The sequence below is a fragment of the Rhinoraja longicauda genome, chromosome 4 (assembly GCF_053455715.1).
Source record: "Rhinoraja longicauda isolate Sanriku21f chromosome 4, sRhiLon1.1, whole genome shotgun sequence".
Lineage (NCBI taxonomy): Eukaryota > Metazoa > Chordata > Chondrichthyes > Rajiformes > Arhynchobatidae > Rhinoraja > Rhinoraja longicauda.
Window position 1 is genome coordinate 471,726 of NC_135956.1, and position 13,275 is coordinate 485,000.

At 44.2% G+C, this 13,275-nt stretch overlaps 1 protein-coding gene across 1 annotated transcript in view; it reads left to right on the top strand.

Moving 5' to 3' along the window:
- Positions 1-13,275, top strand: part of taf2 (TAF2 RNA polymerase II, TATA box binding protein (TBP)-associated factor) — a 134,940-nt gene that overhangs the window by 26,923 nt on the left and 94,742 nt on the right. The window contains exon 7 of the mRNA XM_078397120.1: positions 9,028-9,212. Within this exon, the coding sequence (XP_078253246.1) occupies positions 9,028-9,212 (185 nt within the window). The remainder of the gene's footprint in view (positions 1-9,027; positions 9,213-13,275) is intronic.

A 13,275-nucleotide genomic window follows, 5' to 3' on the forward strand; every position in this document is an offset into this window, starting at 1 on the left:
TTCCCTGCTAGGGCCTCCTTCCAATCAATTTTGGCCAGCTCCTGCCTCATGCCTCTGTAATCCCCTTTGCTATACTGTCCTTGCAGGTGTTTTGCCGCCCTGTCGCGGCGGCTGAGACCAAAAGTGTCCTTGAGGAGCGTTCTGGTCCCTTAGTATTTGTTATCAGTTGGTGGCTGGCGAAGGAAATCGATCAGGCGCCCGGCGGCGTCCTGGTCCAGCGCACTGACCACGTAGTAGTACTTGGTGATGTCGGCAGTTATCTGGCGGATGTGGAATTGGGCTTCGGCTTGTTCAAACCACACTTGGGGCTGTGATGTCCAGAATGTGGGCAGTTTGAGTGAAACTGCATTTTGCTGATCTGGGTTGTCTCCTCCAGGCATGATGAAATCCAAAAGAGGCCCTTTTGGATCGTCGGGGTCACCATTCTAGAGGTTCATGTGTTGTATAAACACTCAGTTTAATATTTCAACTATACAGCTCACTAATTAGTACAAGAGGGCAAGGTGTGTGTTAACGTGTTGACTGTGAGATGAAGACTAGCTCCGTCATCCGCTGCACACCGCCAGCAGACCACCCAGGTCAGCGTTGATTGGTCGGCTCAGATCACGCCAGGTCCACGCGAGTGTTTGAGCTCGACGAACAACAGTTCAAGACCAAAGTGGCTCGGCCCACTACACTCTACTGTTTTCATGTCATAACTAATTACAACGTAGTGTCGTAATAGAAATACTTAAATGTTAAACCCTCAGTCGTTTTGTGAAGATTTGTTTTATGGATTTTGACTTGATTTGCATCAAACATAGAGAAAATGTTGTTTTGTAAATAGATAAATTATTTATTGTTGTAAAATAAATGACATAATGCTGGAGTAACTTAGTGGCCAAGGCAGCATCTCTGGAGAACATGGATAGGTGACATTTGGATCGAGACCTTTCTTGCAGTCTGAAGAAGGGTCCTGTCCCGAAACGTCACCTGTCCATATTATGCAGAGATGCTGTCTGACCCACTGGGTTACTCGAGCACTCTGTCTTTTTTTGTAAGCCAGCATCTGCAGTTCCTGTATCCATAATTATTGCTGTATTCAGATTAATTTCAGGACCAATCCACCACATTTAATGGAATCCTTAATGATGTGAATTGCCTGTTGATCTACTGATGTTGCAGCTGACATTAGAATTTTCATAATAATTTTGGGGCAGTGAAAGTAAAACATCATAACAATATTGTGTTATAGCACAAACCTCCATTTGCTGTTTGGAAGTTTTATGTTCATAACAGTGGTCACTTGCGGAGAAACAATTGGCAGTGGCGGGTGGACCATTTGGAAAGTAGTTGAGTAGTTAAGCAATATCCATTTTTACGAATTATTGATGGCTTAAAAATGTTATTTTTGGAAAATACACACGAGGGCAGCAATAAGCAATAGTTGAAGCCACAAGAAACAGCAGATGTTGGAATCTTGAGCAAAACACAAACCATATAACATATAACCATATAACAATTACAGCACGGAAACAGGCCCGTTCGGCCCTACCAGTCCACGCCGACCACTTTCTCTGACCTAGTCTCATCTACCTGCTCTCAGACCATAACCCACCAATCCCCTCCCATCCATATACCTATCCAATTTACTCTTAAATAATAAAATCGAGCCTGCCTCCACCACTTCCACCGGAAGCTCATTCCACACAGCCACCACCCTCTGAGTAAAGAAGTTACCCCTCATGTTACCCCTAAACTTTTGTCCCTTAATTCTGAAGTTATGTCCCCTTGTTGGAATCTTCCCCACTCTCAAAGGGAAAAGCCTACACACGTCAACTCTGTCCGTCCCTCTTAACATTTTTAAAACCTCTATCAAGTCCCCCCTCAACCTTCTACGCTCCAAAGAATAAAGACCCAACCTGTTCAACCTCTCTCTGTAGCTTAAGTGCTGAAACCCAGGCAACATTCCAGTAAATCTCCTCTGTACCCTCTCCATTTTGTCAACATCCTTCCTATAATTTGGCGACCAGAACTGCACACCATACTCCAGATTCGGCCTCATCAATGCCCTGTACAATTTTAACATTACATCCCAACTTCTATATTCGATGCTCTGATTTATAAAGGCAAGCATACCAAACGCCTTCACCACCCTATCCACATGAGATTCCACCTTCAGGGAACAATGCACAATTATTCCCAGATCCCTCTGTTCCACTGCATTCCTCAATTCCCTACCATTTACCCTGTACGTCCTATTTTGATTTGTCCTACCAAAATGCAGCACCTCACACATATTAGCATTAAACTCCATCTGCCATCTTTCAGCCCACCCTTCCAAAAGGCCCAAGTCTCTCTGTAGACTTTGAAAATCTACTTCATTATTAACTACACCACCTATCTTAGTATCATCTGCATACTTACTAATCCGATTTGCCACACCATCATCCAGATCATTAATGTAAATGACAAACAACAGTGGACCCAACACAGATCCTTGGGGTACTCCACTAGACACTGGCCTCCAACCTGACATACAGTTGTCAACCATTACCCTCTCCCATTCAGCCATTGTTGAATCCATCTTGCAACCTCACTATTAATACCCAACGATTTAACCTTCTTAATCAACCTTCCATGTGGAACCTTGTCAAATGCCTTACTAAAGTCCATATAGACAACATCACAGCCTTGCCCTTATCAATTTCCCTGGTAACCTCTTCAAAAAATTCAAGAAGATTAGTCAAACATGACCTTCCAGGCACAAATCCATGTTGACTTTCTAATCAGGCCTTGTTTATCCATGTGATTATATATATTGTCTCTAAGTATCTTTTCCATTAATTTTCCCACCACAGACGCCAAACTAACAGGTCTATAATTGCTAGGTTTACTTTTAGAACCTTTTTTAAACAAAGGCACAACATGCGCAATGCGCCAATCTTCCGGCACCATCCCCGTTTCTAATGACGTTTGAAATATTTCCATCATAGCCCCTGCTATTTCTGCACTAACTTCCCTCAATGTCCTAGGGAATATCCTATCAGGACCTGGAGACTTATCCACTTTTATATTTTTCAAAAGTGTCCGTACCTCCTCTTCTTTAATCCTCATAATTTCCATCACTACGCTACTTGTTTCGCTTACCTCACATAATTCAATATCCTTCTCCTCGGTGAATACCGAAGAAAATAAATTGTTTAATATCCCCCATTTCTTCCGGCTCAGCACATAGCTGTCCACTCTGACTCTCTAATGGACCAATTTTATCCCTCGCTATCCTTTTGCTATTGACATATCTGTAGAACCCCTTGGGGTTTACTTTTACTTTACTTGCCAAAGCAACCTCATATCTTTTTTTCGCTTTTCTAATTTCCTTCTTAAGATTCCTTTTACATTCCTTATATTCCTCAAGAACCTCATTTACTCCCTGCAGCTTATATTTATTGTATATCTCCCTCTTTTTCCGAACCGTGTCCAATTTCCCTGGAAAACCACGGCTCTCAAATTATTATTCTTTCCTTTCCACCGAACAGGGACATAAAGACTCTGTACTCTCAAAATTTCACCTTTAAATATCCTCCATTTCTCTATTATATCCTGTTCATAAAACAAAATGTCCCATTTCACTCCTTTTAAATCCTTTCTCATCTCCTCAAAATTAGCCTTTCTCCAATCCAAAATCTCAACCCTTGGTCCAGATTTGACCTTCTCCATAATTATATTGAAACTAATGGCATTGTGATCACTAGACCCAAAGTGCTCCTCAACACATACCTCCGTCACCTGACCCGTCTCATTTCCTAACAGGAGGTCCAACACTGCCCCTTCTCTGGTAGGTACCTCTACGTATTGCTGCAAAAAACTATCCTGCTCACATTTGACAAACTCCAAACCATCCAGCCCTTTAACAGAATGTGATTCCCAGTCTATGTACGGAAAATTGAAATCACCCACAATCACTACTCTGTGCTTACTACTAATATCTGCTATCTCCTTACATATTTGCTCTTCCAATTCTCGTTCCCTATTTGGCGGTCTATAATACACCCCTAGAAGTGTTGCTACGCCTTTCTCATTTCTGAGTTCCACCCACACAGCCTCCCTAATCGAGCCTTCTAGTCTGTCCTGCCAACGCACTGCTGTGATATCCTCCCTGACAAGCAATGCAACACCCCCACCTCTTGCCCCTCCGATTCTATCACATCTGAAACAATGAAATTCTGGAATATTTAATTGCCAATCGCAACCCTCCTGCAACCATATTTCACTGATCGCCACAACATCATACTTCCAGATGTCAATCCAGGCTCTAAGCTCATCCACCTTTCTTACAATGCTCCTAGCATTAAAATATACACATTTAAGGGACCCATCATTTCTTATTCTCAGTTTATTTCTTTTCACTTCTTTCTCTCCTACATATTGGGTCTGAGTGTTTCCCTTTTCTGCCTCCTGCCTCACACACTGCCTATTAGCTATCTGTGTTTGAGTCCCTCCCCCCAACCGTACTAGTTTAAAGTCTCCGCAATTACCTTAGCAAATCTCCCCGCCAGGATATTGGTTCCCCTCAGGTTCAGATGCAACCCGTCCTTTTTGTACAGGTCATACTTCCCCCAGAAGAGGTCCCAATGATCCAGAAACTTGAATCCCTGCTCCCTGCACCAGTCCCTCAGCCACGTATTTATCCTCCACCTCACTCCATTCCTATTCTCACTATCGCGTGGCACTGAGATTATCACTTTGGAAGTCCTTTTTTTTAACTCTCTTCCTAGCCCCCTAAATTCTCCTTTCAGGACCTCTTCCCTTATCCTACCTATATTGTTGGTACCTATATGTACCACGTCCTCTGGCTCCTCTCCCTCTCTTTGCAGGATATCTTGGACACGTTCAGATACATCCCGGACACACTGGCACCAGGGAGGCAAACTACCATCCGGGTCTCCCGACTGCGTCCACAGAATCGCCTATCTGACTCCCTCACTATAGAGTCCCCTATCACTATCGCTCTCTTCTTCCTTTCCCTACCCTTCTGAGCAACAGGGCCGGACTCCGTGCCAGAGGCTCGGGCGCCGTCGCTGCCCTCAGGTAAGCTATACTCCCCAACAGTACCTAAACAGGAGTATTTATTGCCATGGGGTACATCCACTGGGGTACTCTCTAGTCCCTGCCTCTGCTTCTTGCCCCCCCTAACCGTGACCCACTTGTTTACCTCCCGTGATCCACTTGTCTACCTCCCGTGGTCTTGGAGTGACCACCTCTCTATAACTCCTCTCTATAACCTCCTCACTCTCCCTGACCAGACGGAGGTCATCAATCTGCCGCTCCAGGTTCCTAATACGGTCCCTTAGGAGCCCCATCTCGTCGCACCTGGCGCAGATGTGGATGTCTGGAATACTATCAGACTCCCAGATTCCCCACATCCGACACCCAGAACAATAAACTGCCCTGGCACTCATACTCCCCCTTAACTGCTCCAACCGCCCACCCAAAAGAACTGAGTGATCTCCTGGGAGAGGCGAAAAACCGGATAAAAACCCAGGCCAATTTGGGGAAAAAATCCGGGATATTCCTCTCCGACCCCAAGCTAGGCAATCGAAACTTGTCCGGGAGATCACACAGGTCTTACTCCTTACTATCCCCCACACAATACTACGGTCTCTGCTCTCTCTCACAAACACACACGCACACTGCTGCTGCTGATGATTGCTGCTGTTGCTGCTGATTGCTGCTACTGCTGATTGCTGCTGGCGCTCGAGGAACACAGTGGGCCAGACAGCAACCATGCAGGGAATGGGCAGATGCTATTTCGGGTCAGGAGTCAGTCTGAGCAATGGTTGTCAGTAGTTTAGAAAGAGACTTCTTCTTTCGTATCCATCATTCAAATGTTACATCACTATCATCGACTATCCTGAAAAAGGCGCAAGCATCCGGCGACAATCAGTGGGAGCCTCACTTGTACAGTAGACAATGGTGGTAGCAGAATTAGGTCAGGACACTTCCAGTTTCCAGCCCCACGACATGGACGCTTCTGCTAAGGGGCCAGAAAGAGACTGATTAGTTAAGATTTTGTGACTAAAATTTAGACTCCGCAAATTTCCAATTTTTTTGCCATTCCTCTAAAAACAATAATGTTCAGTCAATTATTTTGCTGGTTGGAACTTTGTACTTGATAATTTGCATATAACTAACTTAGTTAAAGTTCTAAACTTGACCAGGTAAAAAAACTTTTGAATTTTGTATTATATGAGATCACATATATGGAATATTGAAATGATGGAGAAGTTAAACAATTTTTTAATGCACTGATGGAATAAAATCTGCAAACATTCAAGGACGATAGGTCCAGAATGAATGAGGTGTTTAAACAAAAAAAGCATTTATAAAAAAATGTATTACTGGAGAAATTAATGGGAAGGTGTTAAATCTTCCAGAACTGCTGGTATCCATTTCTAAGAAAGTCGTTCCAGGGCACTTAAATAACACGATTATGATTAAGCAGACTCGCCCTTGATTTGCGAAGGGAAATTGGGTTTGATAGACATGTTGAAGGTTTTTGAGATTATAATGATCAGCACAGAATGAATGGTCGGCGTGGACTGGTAGGGCCGGACAGGCCTGTTTCCATGCTGTAGTTGTTATATGTTATATGTTATATGTTATAGATATTAGCAAACCAGTTGGTAAAATGTGGACATAATTTTAAAGGATCTTTGATGAGATGCCATAGAAGAGTTAACTAACCAAAAATAGAAGACATGAGACTGGATTAGTATACTTACTGACTGAGGTGGACAGAAATTTGGCTAATGGACAGAAAACGCAGTAGGAATAAATGGGTTATATTTTTGGTTGTAAGGCAATGATCAGAGGTCAGAGCTGGGGCCTAAGCAATTCACATTTTATATAGAACACAAAGTGCTGGAGTAACACAGTGGATCAAGCAGCATTTGTGGAAGGCACTGATGTGCCTTCCCTAGCCCCCAATGAGGTGTTACAATCTCAGTCTCAGAGGCCGACGTAAGATCCTGAACACTCGTAAAGTGCCTGGACCCGATGTTATAACTGGTCGTGTTCTTAAAACTGTGCAGCCAACTGGCTGGAGTTTTTGCGGACACCTCAACCTCTACTGAGGTCTTAGGTTGCCACCTGGTTTAAGAGGGCATCAATGATACCAAGAAGAGTACGGTGAAATGCCTCAATGACTATCGACCGGTAAAACTAACATCCGTGGTAATGAAGTGCTTAGAGGTTGGTTACAATTTACCTACTGCCACAACAGGTCAACGGAGGATGCAATCTCATTGGCTCTCCACTCTGCGCTGGACCACTTGCACAATAAGAACACATATGTCAGATTATAGTCTACAGCTCGGCGTTCAGTGCTATCATATCCTCCAAGCTATTTATCAAGCTCATGGAATTGGGTCTCTGCACATCCTTCTGCAACTGGATCCTTGACTTCATCAACAGATCACATTCTGTATGAATTGGCAGCAACACCTTCCTCAATAACTATCAGTATGGGAGCACCTCAAGGCCCTCTGCTCCACTCTATACTCACGACAACACCACTGTTGTTGGACGAATTGCAGATGATGACGAATCAGAGTATAGAAATGCGATCGATCGACTAACCAAATGGTGCCAGTCTGGGCGTGCTTATTTCTGAAGATCTTTCCTGGATTAGCACTTATGCAATTATAAAGAAAGCTCATAAATGCCTCCACTTGTTGAGAAGATTGTGGAGATTCGGTATGTCAGAGACGACTCTTGAATTTCTACAGGTGTACAGTAGAAAGCATGTTGACTGATTGCACCACGGCCTGGTTTGGCAACTTGAACGTCCAGGAGCAAAGAAGACTGCAAAAGGTGGTGACCAATGCCCAGTCCATCACAGGTTCTGACCATTGAAGGGATTTAAAGGAGTCACTGCCTCAAAAAGGCAGCCAGCATCATCTGAGGAGGCCATTCGGCCCTGCACCTATTTTTCTGTTTCTATGAAAATAAACAATCGATAGGCACAAAAAACTGGAGTAACTCAGCGAGTCAAACAGCATCTCTGGAGAAAAGGAAAAGGTTTCGGGTCGAGACCTTTCAGACCGAGTGTCAGGGGAAAGGGAAACAAGAGATATAGACGGCGATGGAGCGAGATATAGAACAAAATGAATGAAAGATATGCAAAAAAGTCACAATGATAAAGGAAACAGGCCATTGTTAGCTGTGGCCTAGGTGAAAACAAGTATTGACAATGAGACTCAACAAGACAACTTTGAAGCCGATACAACCTCTGTGGGGGAGGGATTGAGAGAGTGGGGAATGCAAGGATTACTTGAAGTTAGAGAAATCAATATTCATGCCACTGGGTTGTAAACTACCCAAGCGAAATATGAGATGCTGTTCCTCCAATTTGTGTTTAGCCTCACTCTGACAATGGAGGAGTGTTAGGACAGAAAGGTCAGTGTGGGAATGGGAAGGGGAATGTTTGGCATTGGGAGATTAGGTAGGTCCAGGCAGACTGAGACAAAGTGTTCAGTGAAACGATTGCCCAGCCTATGTTTGGTCTCGCTGATGTATCAGAGTCCACTCCTTGAACAATGGATACAGTAGATGAGGTTGGAGGAGGTGCAAGTGAACCTCTGCTTAACCTGAAAGCACTGTTGAGGTCCCTGGACAAAGTCAAGGGAGGATGCACAGGGATAGGTGTTGCATCTCCTGTGGTTGCAAGGGAAGGTACCTGGGGAGGGGAGGGTTTGGGTGGGAAGGGATGAGTTAACCAAGGAGTTGCAGAGTGAATGGTCTCTGTGGAAGGCGGAAAGGGGTGGTGATGGGAAGATATGACTAGTGGTGGGATCCAGTTGGAGGTGGCAAAAATGGAGGATTATGTGTTGTATGGTGAAAATGATGGAGGAGTATGTGTTGTATGGTGAAAATGATGGAGGAGTATGTGTTGTATTAAACTATTTCTGTTTTTGATGTAATCTAAGAAGTACTTTTCATTACATTGGAAGGACATATTTCACATTTTGATGTCATGCTTTCCAGGTAACACATTTCTGCCTACCGCAATTGTTGCCACTCCTGAAGCACACCACATCCTTTCTTCATGAGATTTTTGAGTTTTATGAAGAGATTCTGACCTGCAGATATCCCTATGCCTATTATAAGACTGTATTTGTTGATGAAGCCTTTGGAGAAGTAGCTTCATATGCATCTATGAGTATTTTAAGGTGAGTGTTGGGAATATTTCATTTGCTGGGGATGTTGGCTGATCAGTAGACATTCTTCATAATAAGACTACTTGAAGTGAGCTTGACTGTGCAAACATTTGTTTGGTGCATGGTCAGATGGGATTAGATGTAGCATTTTAAGAAAATTCAATAGTGCAGCGTTTCAAATATATTTCAAAAATACCATTTGACAGTTACCAAAGAAGTTTGAAACTTTCGTTGAGCACAGAGCACATCTGCAATGCTTTCATTGTTTAAGCTGCAGTCTCAGATTCAGTTGTATTAGATTTATCATTGTTTTCAGTCAATAGATGGTGTTAACTCTTGGTGTTAAGTTGATAAATAAACCAAGCCTTAGGATTTAGAATTGGAGAATTGATTAATATTTGATCATTGTTTGAGTGGATCTCTTCTGCTTAACTATTATTCCCTTTATTTCTGCTTGGGATACTGAAAACATTTATGCTGTGCCATCATCTAAACAGCAATTATCTTAGTGGATGTCAATTATGAACTGATCCCAAGAGGAGGATAGCGAAAGTTTTTTTAGGTACGTGAAGAGGAAAAAAATAGTCAAGGCAAATGTGGGTCCCTTGAAGACAGAAGCAGGGGAATTTATTATGGGGAACAAAGAAATGGCAGACGAGTTAAACCGTTACTTTGGATCTGTCTTCACTGAGGAAGATACACACAATCTCCCAAATGTTCTAGGGGTCGGAGAACCTAGGGTGATGGGGGAACTGAAGGAAATCCACATTAGGCAGGAAATGGTTTTGGGTAGACTGATGGGACTGAAGGCTGATAAATCCCCAGGGCCTGATGGTCTGCATCCCAGGGTACTTAAGGAGGTGGCTCTAGAAATAGTGGAAGCATTGGAGATCATTTTTCAATGTTCTATAGATTCAGGATCAGTTCCTGTGGATTGGAGGATAGCAAATGTTATCCCACTTTTTAAGAAAGAAGGGAGAGAGAAAACGGGTAATTATAGACCAGTTAGTCTGACATCAGTGGTGGGGAAGATGCTGGAGTCAATTATAAAAGACGAAATTGCTGAGCATTTGGATAGCAGTAACAGGATCATTCCGAGTCAGCATGGATTTACGAAGGGGAAATCATGCTTGACAAATCTACTGGAATTTTTTGAGGATGTAACTAGGAAAATTGACAGGGGAGAGTCAGTGGATGTACCTCGACTTTCAGAAAACCTTCGACAAGGTCCCACATAGGAGATTAGTGGGCAAAATTAGAGCACATGGTATTGGGGGTAGGGTACTGACATGGATAGAAAATTGGTTGACAGACAGAAAACAAAGAGTGGGGATAAATGGGTCCCTTTCGGAATGGCAGGCAGTGACCAGTGGGGTACCGCAAGGTTCGGTGCTGGGACCCCAGCTATTTACGATATACATTAATGACTTAGATGAAGGGATTAAAAGTACCATTAGCAAATTTGCAGATGATACTAAGCTGGGGGGTAGTGTGAATTGTGAGGAAGATGCAATAAAGCTGCAGGGTGACTTGGACAGGTTGTGTGAGTGGGCGGATACATGGCAGATGCAGTTTAATGTAGATAAGTGTGAGGTTATTCACTTTGGAAGTAACATAACATAACAGGTATAACAGAGCTTTATTTGTCGTTCGGTACCGAAGTACCGAACGAAACTACATAGCAGTCATAGAAAAAAAAAAAGAACACAAGACACATAACCCCAACACAAACGTCCATCACAGTGACTCCAAACACCCCCTCACTGTGATGGAGGCAACAAAACTTCCCCTCTCTTCCCCACGCCCACGGACAGACAGCTCGTCCCCGACCGACCCGCACAGTCCCCGCACCGGGCGCTGAAACATCTCGCGGCCGAACCGGGCGATGAAAGGCCCGCGACCAAGCCTTGCGCAGCTAAGTCCCGCAGCCGAGCCGCACCAGCGGTGAAAAGTCCCGCAGCCGAGCCGCACCGGGCGGTGTTAAGTCCCGCAGCCGAGTTGCACCGGGCGGTGTTAGGCCCCGCAGCCGAGCTGCACCGGGCGGTGTTAAGCCCCGCAGCCGAGCTGCACCGGGCGATGTAAAGTCCCGCAGCCGAGTTGCACCGGGCGGTGTTAAGCCCCGCAGCCGAGCTGCACCGGGCGGTGTTAAGCCCCGCAGCCGAGCTGCACCGGGCGGTGTTAAGCCCCGCAGCCGAGCTGCACAGGGCGATGTAAGTCCAGCGGCCAAGCCGCACCGGGATGTAAAGTCCAGCGGCCGAGCCGCACCGGGGGATGTTAGGCCCCGCAGCCGAGCCGCACCCCGCGCCGTGAGGAAGAGAAAAGTTCCCCACACCCACCCACCCACACCCACCCCCCACACACCACCACCCCCTCCCAGACATACACAACCAAAAAAATATATATAAAAATCATCCCAACACCGACACTCAACAAAAAAAAGACGGACAGACTGCTAGTCAGCCGCTGCCGTTAGGCGCCGCCACGAGATAAGAAAGGCAGATTATTATCTGAATGGTGTCAGGTTAGGAAGAGGGGATGTTCAACGAGATCTGGGTGTCCTAGTGCGTCAGTCATGCAGGTACAGCAGGCAGTGAAAAAAGCCAATGGAATGTTGGCCTTCATAACAAGAGGAGTTGTGTATAGGAGCAAAGCGGTCCTTCTACAGTTGTACCGGGCCCTGGTGAGACCGCACCTGGAGTACTGTGTGCAGTTTTGGTCTCCAAATTTGAGGAAGGATATTCTTGCTATTGAGGGCGTGCAGCGTAGGTTCACTAGGTTAATTCCCGGAATGGCGGGACTGTCGTATGTTGAAAGGCTGGAGCAATTAGGCTTGTATACACTGGAATTTAGAAGGATGAGGGGGGATCTTATTGAAACATATAAGATAATTAGGGGATTGGACACATTAGAGGCAGGAAACATGTTCCCAATGTTGGGGTAGTCCAGAACAAGGGGCCACAGTTTAAGAATAAGGGGTAGGCCATTTAGAATGGAGATGAGGAGGAACTTTTTCAGTCAGAGAGTGGTGAAGGTGTGGAATTCTCTGCCTCAGAAGGCAGTGGAGGCCAGTTCGTTGGATGCTTTCAAGAGAGAGCTGGATAGAGCTCTTAAGGATAGCGGAGTGAGGGGGTATGGGGAGAAGGCAGGAACGGGGTACTGATTGAGAGTGATCAGCCATGATCGCATTGAATGGCGGTGCTGGCTCGAAGGGCTGAATGGCCTACTCCTGCACCTATTGTCTATTGTCTATTTGTCATAGTATAATATAGGATGCTAATATTGCCCCATCCAGATAGGTAAAGCGCTGAGCGTTAGGCTTAAATGTGATTTATTTTGAATGGAATTCAAGCACCATGAGAGCTATTATGTCACCTTATCACAGCAACTAATCTTTCTAAGCAAAGGATAATTTCAAACTATCAAGTTCAATATGCAATGTTGAATAGTACAGGAAGTGTGGTCTGTCAAATAGTTTTTCCATCCCAGGACAACATTGTATGGTAGTTTGAACTTAAGCTTCACGTTTGCACATGACAGCTGGAATTTAAAAAAAAAAGTTTTCGTATTTGATTTATTTGTTAAAGGAATGAATTTCTTCCATTGATCAACACAATAACTAAAAATGATTGCTTAATTTTATTTGCCTGTTTAAATAAATGGTTTTCGTGTTAGTTTATTTGTAATGGTACAGTTGTATTGAGGTCAGATATAGCAAGTTTCAGAGAAAAGTCTTATCGTGATATTACTGATGTTCAGTCTCCCACAACATTAATTGTTGTTATCATTCAGATTGTCAACTTAGTCTCTCATTTATACTAGAATATGTTTGTTTCATATCATAGCATGGGAAGAGGCCCATTTGCCCACTCACTATCACCCCATAACCGTAACAATTCATTTAGATAGTTAAATTGTTCCCTTTTGCATGTTATATTTCAATCTATCCGCACCACTGCCCAGCGATACACTGCAGGATCTAATTATTTGATGCAGTTTATTCTGGGGTTTCTGTTGGTTCCTTTACTAATCACCTTCAGTAATGGTCCCTAGTTTTTGATTTTGTTTCGAGCTGTTT